The sequence below is a fragment of the Stomoxys calcitrans genome, unplaced genomic scaffold (genome assembly GCF_963082655.1).
Source record: "Stomoxys calcitrans unplaced genomic scaffold, idStoCalc2.1 SCAFFOLD_241, whole genome shotgun sequence".
In the NCBI taxonomy this organism is placed as follows: Eukaryota; Metazoa; Arthropoda; class Insecta; order Diptera; family Muscidae; genus Stomoxys; species Stomoxys calcitrans.
Window position 1 is genome coordinate 3,676 of NW_026739143.1, and position 24,751 is coordinate 28,426.

Sequence of the window (24,751 nt, forward strand, 5' to 3'; positions counted from 1 at the left end):
AGTCTTTGCTGGCAACCTTCATGATTCATTTTGTCCATAAGCAGGTTAAATTCGAAGATGGGCTATATCGGACTATATCTTGATATAGCCCCCATATAGACCGATCCTCCGATTTAGGGTCTTAGGCCCATATAAGCCACATTTATTATTCGATTTTGCTCAAATTTGAAACAGTGAGTTGCCTTAGGCCCTTTGATATCTTTTTTCTATTTGGCCCAGATCGGATCAGATTTGGATATAGCTGCCATATAGACCGATCCCTCGATTTAAGGTTTTGTGCCCTTAAAGGCGCATTTATTGTCCGATGTCGCCGAAATTTGGGACAATGAGTTACGTAAGCTCCTTGACTAACTTATGCAATACGGCGCAGATCGGTCCATATTTGGATATAGCTGCCATATAGACCGATCTCTCGGTTTTGGGGCCATAAAAGGCGCATTTATTGTCCGATGTCGCCGAAATTTGGGACAGTGAGTTGTCTTAGGCCATTCGATATCTTCCATCAATTTGGCCCAGATCGGATCAGATTTGGATATAGCTGCCATATAGACCGATCTCTCGATTTAAGGTTTTGGGCCCATAAAAGCCGCGTTTATTGTCAGATGTTGCCGAAATTTGGGACAGTGAGTTGTGTTAGGCCCTTCGACATCCTTCTTTAACTCGGTCTAGATCGGTACAGATTTGGATATAGCTGCCATATAGACCGATCTCTCGATTTGAAGTCTTGGCCCCATAAAAGGCGCATTTAAAATCGGATTTCACTGAAATTTGACACAGTGACTTATGTTAGGCTTTTCGGCATCCATTTCGTATCTGGTTCAGATTGGTTTATTTTTAGATATAGCTACTCAAAAGACCAATATTTTTTTATACACAATTGAACAATGACTTGTACTTATTAGTGTTTGGTCCAAATCGGAACATATTGGGTTGCCCAAAAAGTAATTGAGGATTTTTTAAATGCATTTTTAATAAAACTTAGAATGAACTTTAATCAAATATACTTTTTTTACACTTCTTTCTAAAGCAAGCTAAAAACAGCTGATAACTGACAGAAGAAAGAATGCAATTACAGAGTCAGAAGCTGTGAACAAATTTGTCAACGCCGACTATATGAAAAATCCGCAATTACTTTTTGGGCAACCCAATATTTCGATGTAACTGCTATGGGGCATAAGGTACGGATTTTTCACCGAATTTTGACGAAATGTGGTTCACATATATTCCCGAGGTGGTGGGTATCCAAAGTTCGGCCCGGCCGAACTTAACGCCTTTTTACTTGTTGTAACTGTAGTTCTCACTCAAAGGACAGCCTAGATAAGTCCATAGTTAAGTTTCGCCCTCATATAAACCGCATACATGTTTTACTCCTTAAGCTTCTAGAAATCTTAATCTTATCCTCTTGGATAATTTGACTTGATTTGTCCTCTCGTCTCTATCCTTGATCATATACAAAACAAACACATATGAGAAACTCATCAAATGACCTGTCTAATGTGGTACCTCATATCCTTTTTCAACAGATTGTGGCATACGACCCCCTAGAAGAGAGCCAAGATCAGAACTGGATATAGATGATCCGAAAAGTGCACGAAAAGCTAAAATTATAGCCGGTGTTCATACCAAAGAGGGACAATTTCCTTGGCAAGCATCTCTCGAACTGCTTCATCCTTCGTTGGGGTTTCTTGGACATTGGTGTGGTGCTGTACTCATACATCAACATTGGATACTCTCAGCGGCTCACTGTGTACACAATGATCTTTTCAATCTTCCCCTACCTCCCCTGTGGACTGTAGTCTTAGGAGAATACAATCGAGCTGTGGAATCAGGTTACGAACAACGCATCCCCATAGAAAAAATTGTGCTGCACAAAAGCTATCAAAATTTCCTACATGATTTGGTACTAATGAAACTTTCCAAACCGGCAAATCTATCCAAAAAGTCCAATATAAGGCGAATATGTCTGCCATTTACATTCAATGAACCTGTCTACAAGGAATACGAAGATGAAGACTTATTACAGGGTGAAGAATTAACGGACCCTTTACTAATGGATTTGGTAGAAATTCCCGAGAAAATGGAAAATTTCTTGCGGAGCGTTCAAAGCATGCGTAGATATCAGAATTTTACCATGCCCACCATGAAAGATTTAATGGATTTGAAAATAGCACAGCGATTGAGACGCATGCAAATGGCTGCCCAGCAAATGGAACGAAGAAGTCGAAGTATGAGGCGACGCAATGACAAGATAATGAAAATTTTCAAATATCCCCATAAGGAAGGCATGTCAGAGCAGAAACATTTTCATCGTTACATTGATACGAATCCCGACTTACCCTACATCGATTGTGTGGCAACGGGTTGGGGCAAGGCCAATGTTTCGGGAGATTTAACGGATCTGTTGCTGAAGACAAATGTGCCGTTGCATAATAATAGGAGGTGGATTATTAAATGTCTATTTCTTAGCTTATTTGATATTAGAGTATTTGCATTTTATTTCAGATGTAAAGAGGCTTATGGAAGCTTTGTACGCATACATCGGGGGCATCTGTGCGCTGGAAAACTGAATGGGAAAGGTGGAACCTGTGTGGTAAGTATATTCCCCTGGAAGTCTTGTAAAGGTAATGGACAACGTAAATGACGTTGGGTACCAGGGATACCAGGCAACGAGTAGTTATAACTTGGGTAGGTAAGGTTGAGGTGACAGACTGCCATCAGACTCACTTAGACGTTTTCGTTCTGTTATCACAGAAACAGGAGAAGGGAGGAATATGCCTTTCTACCGTTGAACCATCCAGATCGCTTTAAAAAGCCCAACAACTTGCGAATGTCCACATCTGCTAAATTAGACAAGAAACGAGAACCTAAAGTGAAGGACCTTCTGAGTGCCCGAGCTGGACACACATACACACACACAGAGGTCCTCTCAGCTTCTGGAAAAGTCGTTTGTGGCAACCTTCAGTCTGTCAACATATTTTCTTATGAGTCAGTGACCATTCATAACAGACACAAACATAGAGATGTCTGTTCTAGACAACGACAGCAAAGCTGTAGACCTCTTCAAGTTAAGATTAGGTTAAATAATTTTAGAAAGTTCTTAACTTGGGAAAGTCCAAGCCAATTTTGGTTCCTCTTTCATCTCAAATGCAATGTCCGAATTTAATACTGATAAGGTGCAGTTTACGCACTGGCGGATATATTTTGTCTGAACTGGTGCTAGTCACATTCCTCATAAAAGCCTAATTGTAATGTATTACAGTCATGAGTGACCAACAGACTAAGGGTAAGCCAGATGTTGTATAAATTTCTGGCCAAATCATTAAAATGCAAATTTTTATCACCAAAAACGGTTTTATTGTTCTTCAAAGTATCCTCCAACAAACTCAAACGCTCAAACATTGGATTTACACCAGTGCTGTTGGAGCTATTGGGTTGCCCAAAAAGTAATTGCGGATTTTTTAAAAGAAAGAAAATGAATTTTTAATAAAGCTTAGAATGAAATTTAATCAAATATACTTTTTTTACACTTTTTTTTCTAAAGCAAGCTAAAAGTAACAGCTGATAACTGACAGAAGAAAGAATGCAATTACAGAGTCACAAGCTGTGAACAAATTTGTCAACGCCGACTATATGAAAAATCCGCAATTACTTTTTGGGCAACCCAATACATCAAGTTATGGTCTGATTTAGACCATAAAAGAAATGCATGTTGAATACCATAGCAGAAGTCATTTTATAAAATTTCAGCCAATTCGAATAAGAATTGCGCCCTTTGGGACACAAGAAGTAAAATAGGGGGATCGGTTTATATGGAAGCTGCTTTAGGGTATGGATCGATTCAGACCATATTTCATGGGAGAAACCGTTGTACAAAATTTCACCCAAATCGGATAATTATAGCGTACCCTAGTGGCTCAAGAAGTCAAGATCCCAGGTCGGTTTATGTGGCAGCTATATCAGGTTATGGATCGATTTAAACCATATTTAGTAAAATTTGAGCCAAATCAGATATGAATTGCGCTCTCTAGAGCCTCAAGAAGTCAAGACCCCAGATCGGTTTATAAGACAGCTATATCAGGATATAGAACGAGTTTACACCATATTTGGCAAAGTTTTTGGAAGTCGTAAGAAAACACGTCATGCAAAATTTCAGCCAAACAGGATAAGAATTGCGCCCTCTATTGGCTTAAGAAGTGAAGATCCAAAAATCGGTTAATATGGCAGCTATATCAAAACATGGATCGATATGGCCCATTTACCATCCCCACCGACCAACACTAATAAGAAGTATTTGTGCCAAATCCAGCCGGTCTTAGACGAATATTTCTAATAGTTACAAACAGAATGACGAAATAAGTATACCCCCATCATATGGTGTAGGGTATAAAAACTGAAATTTTGCACAGACTCATATTTCTTCTATATGCAGGTTAAGTTTTTGAATGGGCCTCATCGGACTATATATGAATTAGCTGTCATGTAGACCGATCTGCCGATTTAGCATTTTAAACCCGTAATAGCCGAATTTTGTGTCCCATTTCGTCGAAATTTGAAACAGGAAGTTGTACTAGGGCCCCGATATTCAAACCAAATATGGACCATATCGGACCACATTTACATATAGCTGCCATAAAGACCGATATGCCAGTTTAGGGTCTTAAGCCCTTAACAGTCGCAATTATTATCCGAATTCGATGTAATTGGAAACAGTGAGTTTCCCCCGACATCCGACTCAAATATGGTTATTATCGGACCATTTTTAGATATAGCGGTCATATAGACCGATCCTCCGATTTCGTGTCTTAAGCCCTTAACAGACGCAATCTTTACCCGAATTCGCTAAAATTTAAAATATGGTTCAGATCGGTATATATCAGATATAGATATCATATAGAGCGAACTGCCGATTAAGAGTTTTAAGCCGATAAAAAATGCATTTATTATCCGATCATGCTGGAATTTGACACAGTGACTTGTATTAATCCTCCCATCATCCCACCAACATATGGTCCAGATCAGACATTATTAAGAAAAATGCAAATTTTGCCCATGAACATTCCACTAAGGAACAGGGGCAAACTTCTCACCTATCAATGAGTGCAGTCCGAATCAAGTTTAAGTTCAATGACAAGGGCCCTCCTTTTTATAGCCGAGTCCAAACGGCGTGCCGCAATGCGACACCTCTTTGGAGAGAAGTTTTACATGGCATAGTACCTCACAAATGTTGCCAGCATTAGGAGGGGAAAACCACCGCTGAAAATTTTTTCTGATGGTCTCGCCAGGATTCGAACCCAGGCGTTCAGCGTCATAGGCGGACATGCTAACCTCATAAAGTGCGGATTTGTTGACCGATTTCGCTGAAACTGTGACTTATATAAGAATTCTCGAGATCTGAATCAAATATCATCTAGACCAGCTCCCATTTGCATATTACTATGGATGTGGTGGTGGAGTTGTTATAAAAGAAGATGGTTAAGATGGTTATGGTGGTAGCTATCGGCCGTGCCGAACTTAACACTTTTTTACTTGTTCTGTGTTACTGTCATGTGCGACCATGTTCCGACAGAAGACAAGAACACACAGTCTAAAAGATCGAGAGCTGCTATACACATTTCTGCCCTAATCATGAAAATTCAAATTTTTATCATCAACAAGTTAAAGCGGAGAACATAGTGCGCAAAACTTCAACCGAATCGAATATGAATTGCGCTCTATAGGAGCTGAAGAAGCAAAACTCGGAAGATCGGTTTATATGGAAGCTATATCAGATTATGAACTTATATAGACCATAGAGGTCATAGAAAAAATCACTGTGGAAAAATACAGGCAAATCGGATAAGAATTATGCGCTCTAGAGGCTAAATCAGGATTTGGACCGACTCGAACTATACCTTGTGCATCTACTGAATGTCACTAAAAACGTCGTAGTACAAAAGTTTAGCCAAATCGGAAAACAATTGCGCTCTCTAGAGGCTCAAAAAGTGAGTAGTGTGCCATATCACATCTGCATCTCGTATAATCTTCTCCAGCAGGATATTAAAGTGATCACACGATAGGCTGTCTCCTTGTCTGAAACCTCGTTTCGTATTAAATGGTTCGAAGCGACTCTTTCCTATTCTTACTGAGGAACGCGTATCAGCAAATGTCATCCTGCAGAGTCTTATTAATTTTGCCAAATTTGGATACCAAACTCAGACATGGCTTGATATACCTTTGAAAGTAAAGGAGTATCGAAGGCGGCTTTGTAGTCAACAAAGAGATGATAGGTGTTAATTTGTCCTTCTCGGGTCTTTTCCAAGATTTGGCGCAGTATGAATATCTGGTCCAGGGTGGATTTACCAAAGCCACATTGATGCAAATGCAAATTTTGCCCATGAACATTCCACTAAGGAACAGGGGTAAACTTCTCACATATCCATGAGTGCAGTCCGATTCAAGTGTAAGCTCAATGTTAAGGGGCCTCCTTTTTATAGCCGAGTCCGAACGGCGTGCCGCAGTGCGATACCTCTTTGAAGAGAAGTTTTACATGGCATAGTACCTCACAAATGTTGCCAGCATTAGGAGGGGAAAACCACCGCTGAAATTTTTTTCTGATAGTCTCGCCATGATTCGAACCCAGGCGTTCAGCGTCATAGGCGGACGTGCTAACCTCTGCGCTACGGTGGCCTCAAAGCCACATTGATAGGGCCCAATTATCTCATTGACTTTAGGTTTTAATCTTTCACACAGTACGCTCGAGAGTATCTTGTATGCGATGGGGAGGAGACTTATTCCTCCGTAGTTGGCACATTTCGTCTTGTCTCCTTCTTGGGTACGGGACATAGTATGCTGAGATTCCAATCATCGGGTATGCGTTCTTCTAGCCAGATTACGCAGATAAGCTAATGCATATGCCTTATCAGCGTATCGCCTACGGTCTTAAATAGTTCAGCGAGTTACCCGTCGGCTCCTGCTGCCTTGTTGTTCTTTAGTCAGGTCACTGCTACTTGGACCGCATTCTGACTAGGAGGTAAACATTCTATACCGTCATCAGAGATTGGTAATGCGGTATCCTTCTCGCCGCCAACATCGGACACTAGCAGTTGGGTAAAATGTTCTTTCCATATCCTCAGCAAGCTATCTGCGTCAATTACCAAATTTCCTTTATTGTCTCTGCAGGAGGATGTGCCTGCATCAAAGCCATCGGTTTGATGTTTAATTCTTTGGGAGAATTTCGGACTTCATTCTGACTCCTGTACATCTCAATTCGCTCACACTCACTTCATACCATTTCCTTTATCTTTCTGCGGAATAGACGTCTCTCCTCTCTCCTTTTCTCCCGATACCTCTCCACCTTCTGGCGCGTTGCTACTGATTGCAGGGTTGCTCTGTATGCCGCATTCTTGGTTTCAGTAGCATCTGGGCACTCTTGGTCGTACCATGGGTTTCTTGGAAGAGGCTTCCGGTACCCAAGTACGGATTCGCAGAGCGTTGCTACTGATTACAGGGTTGCTCTTTATGCCGCATTCTTGGCTTCAGTAGCATCTCGACCCTCGGAGGAGGTTTCCGGTACCCAAGTACGGATTTCGCGGCATTTTCCATGGAGTGGGCAATAGTTTGCCACTGCTCCATTATATCATCGGAACAAGGAGTGCTTTCATGAAGCAATTGGGTCATTCGATTAGAGTATGCCGCTGCCATTTGTTGTGTTTGCAGCTTTTCAATGTCCAGCTTCCATGCAGTGTCAGATCGTACTTTCCTCACCATGTTCAAACGGGTACGAACCTTTGCTGCAACAAGGTAATGATCCGAGTCTATATTCGCTCCACGGATCGATCGAACATCTAACACGCTGGATAAATGCCTTCCATCTATCACAACGTGATCAATTTGGTTTCTCGTGTTTTGATCGGGTGACAGCCATGTGGCTTTGTGAATATTTTTATAACCACCACCGAAGGATGGGGATATATACATTTTGTCATTCCGTTTGCAACACATCGAAATATCCATTTCCGACCCTATAAAGTATATATATTCTTGATCAGCGCAAAAATCAAAGTCGATCTCGACATGTCCGTCCGGGTGTCTGTTGAAATCACGCTACAGTTTTAAAAATAGAGATATTAAGCTAAAATTTTGTACAGGTTCTTTTTTTGTCCATAAGCAGGTTAAGTTCGAAGATGGGTTATATCGGACTATATCTTGATATAGCCCCCATATAGACCGATCCGCCGCTTTAGGGTCTTAGGCCCATAAAAGAAACTTTTATTATTCGATTTAGCTGTAATTTGGGACAGTGAGTTGTGTTATGCCTTCCAACATCCTTCGTAAATTTGGTCCAGATCGGTTCAGATTTGGATATAGCTGCCATATAGACCAATCCTCCAATTTAGGGTCTTAGGCCCATTAAAGCCACATTTATTATCCGATTTTGTTGAAATTTAAGACAGTGAGTTGTGTTATGCCCTTCAACATTCTTCGTCAATTTGGCTCAGATCGGTCTAGATTTGGATATAGCTGCCATATAAACCGATCTGCCGATTTAGGGTCTTAGGCCCATAAAAGCCACATTTATTATCCGATTTTGCTGAAATTTGGGACAGTTAGTTGTGTTAGGCCCTTCGAAATCCTTCGTCAATTTGGCCCAGATCGGTCCAGATTTGGAAATAGCTGCCATATAGACCGATCCTCCGATTTAGGGTTGTAGGCCCATAAAAGCCACATTTATTATCCGATTTTGCTGAAAATTGGGACAGTGAGTTGTGTTAGGCCCTTCGATATCCTTCGTCAATTTTTCTTAGATCGGTCCAGATTTGGACATAGCTGTTATATATACCGATCCTCCGATTTAGGGTTGTAGGCCCATAAAAGCTACATTTATTATCCGATTTTGCTGAAATTTGGGACAGTGAGTTGTGTTAGGCCCTTCGATATCTTTCGTCAATTTTTCTTAGATCGGTCCAGATTTGGACATTGCTGTTATATATACCGATCCTCCGATTTAGGGTTGTAGGCCCATAAAAGCTACATTTTTTATCCGATTTTGCTGAAACCTGGGACAGTGAGTTGTCTTAGGCCCTTCGACATTTTTCTACAATTTGACCTTGATCGGTTCAGATTTGGATATAGCTGCCATATAGACCGAACTCTCCATTTAAGGTTTTGGGCCCATGAAAGGCGCATTTATTGCCCGATGTCGCCGAAATTTGGGACAGTGAGTTAAGTTATGCCCATTGACATACTTCTGCAATATGGTACAGATCGGTCCAGATTTGGATATAGCTGCCATATAGACCGATCTCTCGGTTTTAGGTTTTGGGGCCATAAAAGGCGTATTTGTTGTCCGATTTCGCTGAAATTTGGGACAGTGCGTTGTATTAGACTCTTCGTTATTCTTCTGCAAATTAGCCCAAATCAGTGTAGATTTGGATTTAGCTGCCATGTAGACCGATCTCTCGTTTAAAAGTCTTGGCCCCATAAAAGGCGCATTTATAATCCGATTTCACTGAAAATTGACACAGTGACTAACATTAGGCTTTTCGACATCTTTGTCGTATATGGTTCAGATCGGTTTATTCTCTCTCTAGGCGTTCGTTCGGTTCAGTTCGGTACCACTGCTTGTCACAAAGCTGACGAGACCACACTGGCGCTGCATAACTTAGCACAGACCTGCCAATTGCTTTGTACATGGTCAACAAAGGTTTCTTTGTCTGCTCTCCAAGTGCCTGCCTGCAAGTGTCTTCAGAACCTTGTTTCTACTTTTGATTTTTGAGCATGACGTGTATGGCCGGGTGATCTAAGCGAGTGTTTACCTTAAATTCAAATTTCTTTCTCTTTTTCAGGGCGACTCTGGTGGTCCTCTGCAGTGTCGCCTAACAAAAACTGGTCCTTGGATCTTGGCTGGCATCACATCCTTTGGCTCTGGATGCTCTCTGGAAGGCTATCCGGATGTGTATACCCGAACATCACATTATATGAAATGGATACAGGACACCATAGCTTTCGAGTAACATAAAAAAGAAGTTTACTCAAAATTATGAAAAAAATTGTGACAAAATTACAATGCTAAAAAAATTCCAACACCAAAAGTACAATGTAATAGACAAAAAAAAATCAATTTTTTGTTATATTTTCTGTTTTCTTTTATTTGGTTCTTAAATTATTTATTTATACAAAAAAAAAATATACGTAAAACTTAAAGTATTTATTATTTAATTGTAACAATTATATATAGTCTAGTTTGTTGTTTTGTTTTGTTTGTTTTTGTGTTTAACTTATTTTTAAGATACCCCACTCGTTTGTAAAGATACAAAAAAAAAAATAAATGACTAAAATGAGAAAATGGAATTGAAATGTAAGCGAAACCCTTTATGAAAGAACAACGAAACGAAACGAAAGGAAAGTAAAGGAAACTTAACTTAAATTTATTATCACAGCCATAAATACTTTTTTACGTCTTTCCCCCGATAAAATAAAACAAAGCTACAAAGGATACTACAAAAAAGCTACTTTTTCTCATGTTCAAGAGACTTAACTAGGCGACTGACAACTAACTACACTAAGCTGATGATGGGGCGAAGCTATGCAACACTGCATGCAATCGATAACTCGAAAGCAAACGACGCATGCTTTGGGTTGCCAGCTTCAAATGGTGATGGCATGGAAAGGACAGGCGAAGGACTAGAACATTCTCTTGGCTATTGTCTCATAAATTCGGGCAATGTAAATGTCGTGCTCGTTCTTCGGAGCCTTTTTGCCAATTCCAATTCCATTTCCATCTCCATGTCAAGCAACTCTTGTTGCTCGCCCAACTCGGGCTCCATTTCCAGCAGCTGCTCCTGCTCCTCACCTCTCGTGGGATCCAAAGGTATCTGTGTTAGCGGCAACAGGGGCGAGAAATTAACATGAGCCTTTTGCAATTGTCTTGCCTTCTTTTTGGTCTCCTCCGCAAGGGCCAGCATTTTATTGCAGCTGCCATTGTTGCTGCCCACCGGTATAAGTGTGGTGGCAACCTTGGCCGCTGTCGATGTCAAAGTGCTTGTTGGTATTCTAAAGATGCGTACCATGGAGGTGGCAACAAGCGCTAAACCGCCCACAAAGAAGGCAACTATTGCAAAGTATTGCAGATAGGGACAAATATTGAAGATTGACTTAGTAAGGAATTTTAAGCCGGGTGTGAGATCATGAACTGCCTGCAAAAGATAACAAAGAGGTAATTAAGGAAATGAGTATGAGATTGATAAAGAAAAGCAATTAAATATGCAGATTATGATAACCTTCTAGTGGAGGCTCAAAAAGACAAGTCGGTAGTGTAGCTACACCGACAAAATCTTTATCTTAACTTTAGTATATTATTAACTCAATTTTAGGTTAATTTTCCAACTTCTTAAGGATAATTTACTTTGATAAAACTTTTTACTTGATTTTAGATATTTTATCCTAAAGGGTAGTAAAAAATTTACTTAACTTTATTTTAATTATTTTTCCAACTTCTTAAAGATAATTTACTTTGATAAAACTTTTTACTTGATTTTAGATATTTTATCCTAAAAGGTAGTAAAAAATTTAATTAACTTTGCGTGTTACTATTGAAGATAGACACTCAAAATAGCTTTGAGGTTTAGGAAACTGACTTTGAGAAAACAAGCAAAAGAGTGCTAAGTTCGGCAGGGCCGCATTTGGGAACTTACCATCCTGGATTATAATAAATAAATTTAGTTGAAGGGCATAATTTTATTCTGCTTAGCAACCTATTCTCAAACCAAAAAAAAAAAATTAAAGCTTCTACGAACCGAACACGGATGATCGAAGGACCGGTTTACACGGGAGCAATATCAGGCTATAGACCGATTTAGACCCTATTTAATGGAAGTCATAACGGAACACCACATGTAAATTTTCAGCCAAATTGGGTAAAAATTGCATCATGTAACGGCTCAAGTAGTCAAATCGGGAGATCGGTTTATATTGGAGCTATATGGTTATGGACCGATTTGGACTGACATAGTAGTCATAACAAAACACTATGTGAAAATTTGAGCCAAATCGGACAAAAATTGCAAATTCCTGGGGCACAAGAAGTCAAATCGGGAGATCGGTTTATATGGGAGCTATATCAGGTTATAGAACGATTTGGACCGTACTTAGCAAAGCTGTTGGAAGTCATAGCAAAACACTATGTGCAAAATTTCAGCCAAATCGGATGAAAATTGCGGCTTCCAGGGGCTCAAAAAGTCAAATCTGGAGATCGGTTTATATGGGAGCTATATCCAAATCTGAATTAATATGGTCCGTTTGCAATCCCCAACGACCTACATCACTTATAAGTATCTGTGCAAAATTTCAAGTGGCTAGTCTTACGCGTTAGACCGCTATAGTCATTTCGACAGACTGACGCACGGAAATGGCTAGATCGACTCAGAATGTCGAGACGATCAAGAATATATACACGTTACGGAGTCCTAGATCAATATTCCCAGGTGTTACAAACGGAATGGCTAGGTTAGTATACCGCCATCCTATGGTGGTAGATATGAAAAGACTAAATGACTAACTTTTTAATAGGTAGTCATTTATAGACAACCACCACATGACGATCCACTCCAGGCAAGTAGCACTAACATTTAAATTAGAGCCATCTGCCGACTGTCTTTAATTGGATTTAGTTGATCCAATTGAAAATATCCAGTAGATGGCGCTAAATTGGAGAAGCCAGCATTAACAAAGAGACGGCAGAGTGGTCAAAATTAATCATACAGGATTTAGCGGCTAGCTTAACTCCTTCGAAAGTTAGCGTACATTCGACAGACAGACGGACGGACAAACGGACAGACAGACGGACGGACAGGTGGACAGACAGACAGATGGACGTACGGACGGACAGACATACAGATGGACGTACGGACAGACAGACGGACGGACAGACGGACGGACAGACGGACGGACAGACGGACGGACAGACGGACGGACAGACGGACGGACAGACGGACGGACAGACGGACGGACGGACAGACGGACAGACGGACGGACGGACAGACGGACAGACGGACAGACGGACAGATGGACAGACGGACGGATGGACGGACAGACAGACGGACGGACGGACGGACAGACAGACAGATGGACGGACAGACAAACAGACGGACAGACAGACAGACAAACGGACGGACAGACGGACGGACATAGCTAGATCGACCTAAAATGTCATGACGATCAAGGATATATATACTTTATGGAGTCTCAGACGCATATTTCGAGGTGTTACAAACAGAATGACGAAATTAGCCGGTGGTAGGCGTCTCTACAGGGCGCAGTTCTTATCCGATTTGGCTGAAACTTTGCATAAAATGTTTTGGTTTGATCAACAACTGAAGTGTTGTGCCAAATATGGTCTAAATCGGTTCATAACCTGATATAGCCCCCCCTTAAGCCGACCTCGGATTTTGACTTCTTGAGCCTCTAGATGGCTGACTTGGTTTGGCTGACATTTTAAATGAAATTGTTCGTTTTGACTTCCAATACTAGAGGGCGCAATTTTCTTTCGATTTGGCTGAAATTTTGCACGAAGTGTTTTGTTATAACTTCCAACAACTGCGCTACGTATGGTTGAAATCGGTTCTTAACTTGATATAGCTGCCATATATAACGATTTTGGATCTTGACTTCTTGAGCCAATAGAGGACGCAATTCTCATCCGATTTGGCTAAAATTTTGCGTGAAGTTGTTTGTTATGACTTTCAACAACTGTGCTAAATATGGTTTAAATCAGTATATAGCCTGATATAGCTGCCATATAAACCGATCTTGGATCATGACTTCTTGAGCCTCTAGAGGTCGCAATTATTATCCGATTTGCCTGAAATTTTGTACGACGGATCCTCTCATGACCATCAACACACCTGTTTATTATGGTCTAAATCGGTCTATAGCCTGATACAGCTCCCATATAAATCGATTTCTCTATTTTACTTCTTCAGCCCCCAAAGGTCGCAATTCTTATTCGAATTGGCTGACATTTTACACAGGTCTCCAAGATATAACTGAATTGTGGTCCGTACCGGACCATATCATGACATCGCTCAAATAGCAGAGCAAATCTTTTCTTATATCCTGTTTTGCCTAAGAAGAGATGCCGGGAAAAGAACTCGACAGATGGGATCCATGGTGGAGGGTATATAAGATTCGGCCCGGCCGAACTTAGCACGCTTTTACTTGTATGAAATAATATTTCTAGAATCAATTTTCTTTTTCCTAAGGTCAAATATACCTAACCTCCTTTGAAAATTTTTCATAAATTTACCCATAATAGCTATATAGCATTAAAACTATTTTGATAAAAATTATTTTTTTACTTACAATTTCCAGCCATACAAGCGGCAACACCTTATTTCGAAACCTTGTCATGTCTCGACTGAATTTAATGTCATCCACCATTAAATTTACCTGAAAACGCATTATTGCTCTCATGGGAATACCAAGTTGCTGTAAAATAGAAAAAAATTGTCATTTGAATGACTTTCTTCAACTCTTACAAAAGGCCTACATACCGGTTGAAGTGCAAAATTTGATCCATGTTTTTCTTTATTGGGACTCAAACCTTCTATGGGCTCTAACAATGAAGGATCAGCATTTAAAAAATGTGGAAAGGAAATAGCCAAAGGAATATCTGAAATGCAATGATGATTCAAATTCTTAGGGAATGCCCAATACTTTTCAATCACTTCAACTTACTGTAGTAGCAGGGGGTTATGCTGGCCAACCCCTTCTTGAGGCACTTTTTATTGGTGCAAAAGCAGGATGAATTCACATCGGTCCAATTGCTATCGAAGGCTTTATCATCCAATTCAAAGTGATAGGCGTCAATGCCATCAATTTTACCCGTAGTTGTAAAGGTCATGGGCAAAGTGCGACAGAAGGCTTTGCGATAAAAGCGAAAAGTTTGACCCTTTTTTATGCTGCGGGGAAAGAGGGTAACATCATAGGCTCCGCGAATGCCATTGCAATTTGTAATACTGAAAGCAAATGGAGGAGAAAATCAATTATATTTGAATAAAAATTTTGAAACATTTTTCATACTACTTTTTTTTCAAATGACTTACTTGGCTCCCCTTTTGGTCCAGAACTTAATTGTCTTGCCACCATTCCACGTATCCAAAGCATAATCTGGCAACTCCGTTTCCTCCCCTGCTGCCTCTTGTTGAGGTTCCTTTTTGTTTTTCGATGGCAATTTCATTGTCACCATATTCTCACCTTCATTGAATATACGCTCCAATATTCCAAATCGTTCGAAATTAATGAAACTCGGTACAAATCTTGAGGCCAACGACACCAAATGATCTTCATAGCCCCATAGATATTCGTGCACAGACATATGCAACATGGCCTTCGAACCTATTTGACGGGTCAATGCACTCACTCCCAGGGCGGCAATTGTCGATAGGGTTGAGGCGGCCGCAGTGGCTCCCATATATGGTATATTGGGTGCTATAATCATATCCTTCATGGGATCACCTATAGACTTGTCGCTTCTGAACTTGACCTGACGCACGGGCCTGAAGGTCACAGTGTCATTGGCATTGAAGGTTACATTTTGATTTGTCAACATCTCTTGATAGACATATGGACCAACTTCTTCTACCTTCAGCTTTGTATCGATGCCTTGCACAAATGCATCCAGATTGGTAACATTGAACACATAGACGGAGATGAATAATTCCAAGGGTGGTGCTCTCCACAGATGGTACAGTAGTGTACCAGGTTTAAGGGTTAATTGCTGTTATGGAAAGGATGGAAAAGAAAAGAGAAATTTTAAATTTTTTGTACATATATTAAAAAAATATTTGGGCAAAGAAATTGACAAGCTTGACAGCATTAAAATGTTCTCTGCACAAAGCATAAAAGAAATGCATTTGAAATTTCGTTTTTTATCTCCACCAGCATGGGGTGGGGGGTATACTAATCTAGTCATTCCGTTAATATCACCTCGAAATATTGATCTGCGACCCCATAAAGTATACATATATATTCTTGATCTTCGATCTAAAGCCTCACCTAGAGGCTCAAGAAGTCTTGATCCCAGATCAGTTTATATGGCAGCTATATTAGGTTATGAACCGACTTGAACCCTATTTGGCACAGTTGTTGAAAGTCATAATAAAATGCGTCGTGCAAAATTTCAGCCAAATCGGATAGGAATTGTGTCCACTAGAAGCTCAAGAAGTCAAGTCCCAAGATCGGTTTATATGGCAGCTATATCAGATTATAGACCGATTTGAACCATACTTGGTACAGTTGTTGGATATTATAGCGAAACACGTCGTCCAAAATTTCATTCCAATCGGATAAGAGTTGCGCCCTCTAGAGACTCAAGAAGTCAAGTCCCCAGATCGATTTATATCGCAGCTATATCAGGTTAGAGACCGATTTCAACCATACTTGGCACAGTTGTTGGATATCATAACAAAACACCTCGTGCAAATTTCCATTCCAATCGGATAAGAATTGTGTCCTCTAGCGGCTCAAGAAGTCAAGAACCAGGATCGGTTTATATGGCAGCTATATCAAAACATGGACCGATATGGCCCATTTACAATCCCAACCGACCTACCCTAATAAGAAGTATTTATGCAAAATTTCAAGCGGCTAGCTTTACTCCTTTGAAAGTTAGCGTGCATTCGACAGAGAGACGTACGGACGGACATGGCTAGATCGACATAAAATGTCGCGACGATCAAGAATATATATACTTTATGGGGTCTTAGATGAATAATTCGAGTAGTTACAAACAGAATGACGAAATTAGTATAACCCCATCCTATGGTGGAGGGTATAAAAATGCACTGCCTCCAATTTCTAGAAAATTTTCTGCTGGGTAACTGCCATATGGACGGATCTTCCAATTTATTGTTTTTAAGCCCATAACTGCTGCACATTAACATTAGGCATTAGGAAGGGAAATAACAAACCCCAATTTTTCAAAATTGGGGTTTGTTATCAACACATCCAAAGAAACTTGCCCTCATTTGCGCACTTGTGCCAATTAAATGAGAGAAAGAGAAACTCAATCAAAGAGGACGTGCAAAAAAAAAAGAGGAAGTTTGCTCAGAATGTAAACACAGAACTGACATTGTAATACCGTCAAACTGGCCGGCTCTTTTCAGCTGTTCGCGTGAGACCACCTTCATTAATAAAACCGATCGAAAATCCGCTTTTAAAGGAAAATATGTCCGGTTTCAATTGCATCCAACTCTTACTATATATGGCTATAATTTGCATCATGGCTTTATAAGTCCTAAAGTTTTCCTAATTTATTGGAGATAAAATAAGAAAAGGTGATAGAACTAGAAATCAGAAATACGAAGAGATTTCCTCCTTATTTCTCAGGCCCGAGGCAACACCCCCCCCCTTGCTTCGTCCCTAGGCGTAGGTTATAATAAAGTCGGCACCGCCCGACTTTAGCTTTTCTTTACTGGAATTTTATCAAAACAAAACGCCTTGTTTAAAATTTCAGCCAAATCGGATAAGAATTCAAGAAGTCAAGATCCAAGATCAGTTTATACAGCAGCTATGTCAGGTCATGAATCGATTTGGACCATTCTTGGCACAGCTATTGGAAGTCAAAAGAAAATGCTTCATGCGGAATTTTAGCTCGTGTAGAGATTGGGTTCTGAACGCTATCCAGCAGCAAAAGAATTTTAGAAATCTCACTACATATAAAGATTTGGATGCCCGAACAATTTTTCGAAATACCGAGGTGACCAACTGCAAAGAGTCGACTAACCTCGTGAATAGCACAGCTCCACTCATTTCAAATTTCAAAGAGATATCTCTATCCATTCCCAAATGGCATATTTTTTATACCCACCACCGTAGGATAGGGGGTATATTCATTTAGTCGTTCCGTTTGCAACACATCGAAATATCAATTTATGACCCTACAAAGTATATATATTTCGGATCGTCGTAAAATTCTTAGACGATTTAACCATGTCCGTGTGTCTGTATGTCCGTCCGTCTGTTGTAATCACTCCAGAGCCTTCGAAAAATTGAGATATTGAGCTGAAATTTGGCACAGATAAGTCTTTTTGATGCATGCTAGTTTAGTTCTTGAACGGGCCTAATCGGACCATATTTGGATATAGCTGCCATATAGACCGATTTGCCGATAAAGGGTTTGGAACCCATGAAAGCTACAATTTTTATCAGATTCCGCTGTAATTTGAAACAGTGAGTAGATCTAGGCTTCCTGATCCAAATATGGTTTAGATAGGACCGATCAAACCCGTATAGACCGATCTCCCGATAAAGGGTCTGATGCCCATAATGCCCATAAAATGCCCATAAAAGTTTAATTTTTATCCGATTTCTCTGAAATTTGAAACACTCATTATGTTTAAGCCTAGTTCAGATCGGACTATATTTAGATATAGCTGCCATATAGACCGATCTCCCGATAAAGGGTCTGAAGGCCATAAAAGCTTTACTTTTTATCCGATTTCGCTGAAATTTTCAACAGTGACTTATTTTAAGCTTCCCGACATCCGACCCAAATATGGTACAGATCGGACTATATTTAGACCGATCTGCCCATAAAGTGCCTGAAGCTCATAAAATTTATCTCTATCTTTTATCCGATTTCGCTGAAATTTCAACCAAAAAGTTATTTAAAGCGTCCTGACATCCGATCTAAATATGGTTCAGATCGGACTATATTTGGATATAGCTGTCAAATAGACCAATCTCTCGATGAAGGGTCTGAAGACCATAAAAGCTCTATCTCTTATCAGATTTCGCTTAAATATTAAACCTTGAGAAGTTTTAAATCTCCCGACATCTTATCTAGATATGAATCAGATCGGACTATATTTAGACACAGCTGCCATATAGACCGATCTCCCGAGAAAGGGTCTGAAGGCCATAAAAACTTTATTTTTTATCCGATTTCGCTGAAATTTGCAACGGTGAGTTGTTTTAAGCTTCCCGACATCCGACCCAAATATGGTACAGATCGGACTATATTTAGACACAGCTGCCATATAGACCGATCTGCCGATAAAGGGTCTGAAGGCCATAAAAGCTTTATTTTTTATCCGATTTCGCTGAAATTTGCAACAGTGAGTTATTTTAAGCTTCCCGACATCCGACCCAAATATGGTACAGATCGGACAACATTTAGACATGGCTGCCATATAGACCGATCTGCCGATAAAGGGTCTGAAGGCCATAAAAGCTTTATTTTTTATCCAATTTCGCTGAAATTTGCAACGGTGAGTTGTTTTAAGCTTCCCGACACCCGACCCAAATATGGTACAGATCGGACTATATTTAGACACAGCTGCCATATAGACCGATCTGCCGATAAAGGGTCTGAAGGCCATAAAAGCTTTATTTTTTATCCGATTTCGCTGAAATTTGCAACAGTGAGTTATTTTAAGCTTCACAACATCCGACCCAAATATGGTACAGATCGGACTATATTTAGACACAGCTGCCATATAGACCGATCTCCCGAAAAAGGGTCTGAAGGCCATAAAAGCTTTATTTTTTATCCGATTTCGCTGAAATTTGCAACAGTGGGTTATTTTAATCCTCCCGACATCTGACCTATATATGGTACAGATCGGACTATATTTAGACACAGCTGCCACACACACAGCTGAAATAGTGAGTTTTTTTAAGCCTTCCAACATCAGACCCAAAGATAAATCTAATCAGACTATGAAGATATAGCTAGATAGATATATATATATATATATATATATATATATATATATAGATAGATATAGAAGATATATAGGTCTTTATCCCATAAAAAGCCGATTTATTGCCTGATTTCGCTGAAACTTCTCATGACTTGAAAAAAAAAATATGATCGAGGCCAGCCCTTATTTAGATTTATCTATGGTTAAAGTAGTAGAGTTACAATAAAATAGGTTGATTATTATATCCTTGGTGGTGGGTAACCAAAATTCGGCTTGTCCGAACTTAACATGATTTTACATTTTTTCAATTCAATCCCACTGTGCAACGGTAAATGCTGCCAGTACCTTTTTTGTGTATAGGCAGTGATAGCTAAACCACATGCGACGAGCCCTTACTTTTGGTATGTCTGCGTTTTCCTTCTTTGGTGTTAAAATTCTTTTGAGATTCCATTGTAGGATACTGTCCAGCTATAGGCCATTTTATAGACCCCAGAATATCTTGCAATGGAATCTCAAGCAAAAATTAGTAAACATCTTATCCACACTTTAAAAATATATGCTAAAATTTGTTGGGCTAAACTTTTTACCAATAATAAAAATAAAATCTTTTGATAATTGAATAAAAAAAGGCAAAACTAATAAAAATTGTATCATTAATAATTTTATGCCCAAAAATTTTATTAAGGTGTAATTGCTACCTAAAGTGTTTAAAAAAAAACCCCAATTGTATTCCACAATCAATGCCTCAAGGGCAGCCAATCCTTAAGCTACCCAGTACAAACCTTACCAACAATTGAGTGGTAAAAACCCCAAATGGCTCTATTAAAATATCATTCAATATAATTTGCCACAATAAATTACTTCCTTTTCGTACACGCTCTCACTGCGAGAAGCCTTTCCATTAAGCATTAACGACAATCACTGTATTTTAATATCTCAATTCGCCAATTTTGAATCATTACTTACCCAATCGACAATCATTTTTAGAGGATCCAAAACTAGAATTACCACAGCCAAGGAGGTTAATGTCATGCCAAGTGCTGCGAATTTAAGAGCATCTGTAACAAAGAAGACCACAAAACATACAATTATCAATATTTTGCCTCATTGATATGGAGAAGTATGTAAAGGCAAGCTGCAAAGGCAAAGGATTTCAGCATAGGAAACTTTGGGATTTTTTTTTTTAGAATGACTCAATTTTCCAAAGAAATACTGAAACACAATAAAATGAAGTAGTCAAAGATAAAAGAACAAGTTTTTTGGGGTTATTCCCTACACGCGTACAATGAAGAAGGAAGTAAAATCAATTGTTGAAGCTTTTTCATAAGTATAAAACGATGATCATAATGCGCATGTTTTCTGGGTGTAAGAAAAAAAAAGTTCAATATCAAGGTGAAATGTTGAAAATTCACATAAGCTTGAACCTATCAATTTCAGGGTTTGTCCAGAGTCTGCTGTGACTGAAAGAAGACAATGCTTAGACCCTTCCACGGCATAATGGGCGGCTTACTTAAATACAATTCTTCAAAGTCTCTTTATCAGGGAATTCCCTTAGCGATACTTAAATCACTTAAATTAGCATAAATACAATAAAATGAAGAAGCGTATGGCAAGTTCGCACATACTTAAAACCTATACCCACCCAACATTTGATTTCCATTTCCAACAAGAACAGGCTTTTATTTTCATTCATCGTTATCATCGTCAACCTATCTAAATGTTTTAATTGTTGGCATAGGTCGGACACAATTGGTATTTATACCTATCCCCATTCCCCCATTCACCCTTTGACAACAGCATCCAAGCCACTTTTCATGTGAAATTGAGCGCAAAATGTGAACAACACCAACAGCCACAACGATGTGGGGCTACAGCAACAATTTCAAAGCTAATAACCCAAACCTTACCAACAGGCAGCAGGTAAAGTCAGCAGTAGCAACAGTAAGCCAACACCATTAACCTAAACGACTCGATATGGCTCAACCACTTAGTCAAATGTTAAGGCGGTTGCTTGAGCACAAACTGTCCAGTCAGTCAGTCAGATGGACGGACAGACAGACCGATCAACCAAAACCAAAATAAAACCACCAAACAGATCAATGAACCTGCTGTGATTGGCATCATCCATTGCAAACTCATGGGATGCCGGTAATAATTCTTCACTGTCGCTTATATTTCTCCCCACACCATAGCCAATCAGCCAGTCAACAATGATGGTTTGATAGTTTTAAACCGAATCTGAATCCAAATTGAAACTGAATCAATGAATGAATTCAATACTCTTGTCAATCATAATGCAGAATAAGCGAGGGGGGAAAAACAGCAGATACAGCCCAAAAACAAGACACTATGGGAAGAGTGGGTATAAAAGGAAAAAATTAAAAGCGTCCTAAACTCGGCCAGGCCGAATCTTGGCTACCCACCACCATGGATTCCACTAATAATTTACCCTAATTAATTGAGTTTGTATTTGAATTGTTTTGAAATCATATCGGGATATCGGTACTTTGGGGAGCCTATGTCAACATATTGACCGATTCGGATAAAATTTGGCACTGTTGTTGTAAGTCATAAGATAATCTAAGGGGTTATGAATTTATATCCAGGGAGCGGTTTATATGGGGGCTACATCTGTTTATAGACTGAATCGGATCATACTTGGCATGGATGTTGAAAGTCACAACTCAAATCTTTGTTCCAAATTTCAGCTAAATCGGATGAAAATTGAGGATTCTAATGGCTCAAAAGTAAAATCCGAGGATCGGTTTATATGGAGGCTACACCTGTTTACAGACCGATTCGGATAATACTTGGCATAGATGTTGGATCTTGGCTCTTGTCTTCTTGAGCCTCTAGAGGGCGCAATTCTTATCCGATTAGAATGAAATTTTACACGACGTGTTTTATCGAGACTTTCAACAACTCTGTCACTTAAGGTTCAAATCGGTCCATAACTTGATATGGCTGCCATATAAACCGATCTTGGGTATTGACTTCTTGAGCCTCTAGAGGGCGCAATTCTTATCCGATTTGAATGAAATTTCGCATGACGTGTTTCGTTATGACTTCCAACAACTGTGCTAAGTGTGGTTTAAATCGATCCATAATCTGATATAGCTGCCATATAAAACGATCTAGGATCTTGACTTCTTGAGCCTCTAGAGGTCGCAATTATTATGCGATTTGCCTGAAATTTTGTACGACGGATCCTCACATGACCATCAACATACGTATTTATTATGGTCTGAATCGTTCTATAGCCCGATACAGCTCCCATATAAATCCATCTCCCTATTTTACTTCTTGAGGCCCCAAAGGGCGTAATTCTTATTCGAAATGGCTGACATTTTACACAGGTCTCCAACATATAATTTAATTGTGGTAGGAACAGGACCATATCTCTAATAGCAGAGCAAATCTTTTCCTTTATTTTTTTTTTTTTTTTTTTGCCTACGAAGAGATGCCGGGAAAAGATCTCGACAAATGCGATCCATGGTGGAGGGTATTTAAGATTAGTCCCGGCCGCACTTAGCACGTTTTTCCTGGTTTAATTTCTTTTTTATTTTATTTATATTGTATTATTTTGCCTTATTTTATTTTATTTTTTTATTTTACTTTTTGGTTCTTAATTTTATATGGTCTGCCATTACATGCAGTGGGGAAAAGTACAGCTAATAGACAGGATTGTCGAGCGTGGTTAATGAGGTAATTATATCATAGATGCGTTTTCGCAATTAATACGATTCAAATACAAGATACCAACGCATGCCCCTTGAAGCCATCACACCTAATATGGTTTAAAAGTCTTCTAACCAAAGACGCAACGCGTTCCATAGTGGTTGGTGTGTGTTGCTATCTTTGGCACAAAATTTTATGTTATTATTACTTTTTTTTTGTTTCATGAAAATCCATTTCCAACCCACTGTGCCCCATGTGAATGTAACCAATAAATATTCATGAATTCATTTTAATACAATATTACTTTTTTTGCACTTCGTTTCGTTTCACAATTAATGCAAATGCATAAAAATGTGTAATTCATCAATGGAAATTTTCAGCTCAAAATTTTAAATTTCCATTGTATTGGAATATTTATGCAGCTTCATCCGCATCATGGACATTCATGGAAAATGTGCATCCCATGTTGTGTGTTTGCAATGCCAGCAACAGTTGCAAGAGCTGTATATGGCTATTTATGAAAATGTTTACCATTATTAACAATGGTTTTCCTCCATATATCGCTTTATGAATTATGCGATTTTTTCACTTTTTTTTTAAATTACAGTTTTTTGTTTTCTTTTGAGTGAGTGAGTAACTGGTGTGGAATGTTTTCGTTTATGGGATTTGTTATCCCCAATGGTGGGGATTATGCATAAGAACAGGAATCGTTTGCATAAATGTAACCAAACCCTTATCACATATGAAATCCATTTTAGATTTTGAGGATTATAATTTTCCTATGAAAATGTACGAAATATTCTGAATGAATTCTTTGTTATTTTGAAGTATTTGCCTAAGCTGTTTAAATGCTTAGCATCATGAACAATACAAATATGTATTTATAGAAGGGATAACGAAACAAAAATGTTGAACAATAAATGAAAACAATTAAAAAGGCGTTAAGTTAGGCCGGGCCGACATCGGACAAAAAATGCGCTTTTTCTGGCCCCAAAACCTAAAACCGAGAGATCAGGTCATTATAGCAGCTATATCAAAATCTTGAGCGATCTGTGCCATAATGCAGAACTTTGTCAAGGGGTTTAACCTAACTCAATGTCCCAAATTTCGGTGACATTGGACAATAGTTGCGCATTTTATGGGCCTAAGACCCTAAATCGGAGGATCGGTCTATATGGCAGCTATATCCAAATCTAGACCGATCTGAGCCAAATTGACGAAGGATGCCGAAGGGCCAAATATAACTCACTGTCCCAAATTTCGGCGACATCGGATAATAAATGCGCCTTTTATGGAGAAAAAACCTTAAATCGAGAGATCGGTCTATATTGCAGCTATATGCAAATCTGAACCGATCTGGGCCAAATTGACGAAAGATGTCGAGGAGCCTA

General features: G+C 39.3%; 2 protein-coding genes across 2 annotated transcripts; one reads left to right on the plus strand and one right to left on the minus strand.

Annotated features, from left to right (window-relative positions):
* Nucleotides 1–1,523: 1,523 nt before the first annotated feature.
* LOC131998385 (transmembrane protease serine 7-like) lies at nt 1,524–9,992 on the plus strand (the record flags this gene model as incomplete). The annotated part of the gene is made up of 3 exons (XM_059370670.1): nt 1,524–2,439; nt 2,503–2,590; nt 9,825–9,992. Coding segments are annotated over 3 exons (1,172 nt in total), but the record flags the coding sequence as incomplete, so codon positions are not given.
* A 151-nt stretch (nt 9,993–10,143) lies between these two features.
* LOC106082134 (scavenger receptor class B member 1) lies at nt 10,144–20,740 on the minus strand (the record flags this gene model as incomplete). Its single annotated transcript, XM_059370669.1, is given in 6 exon segments — nt 10,144–11,174; nt 14,338–14,463; nt 14,529–14,647; nt 14,713–14,993; nt 15,081–15,754; nt 20,649–20,740. Coding segments are annotated over 6 exon segments (1,787 nt in total), but the record flags the coding sequence as incomplete, so codon positions are not given.
* Between the last annotated feature and the right edge of the window lie 4,011 nt (nt 20,741–24,751).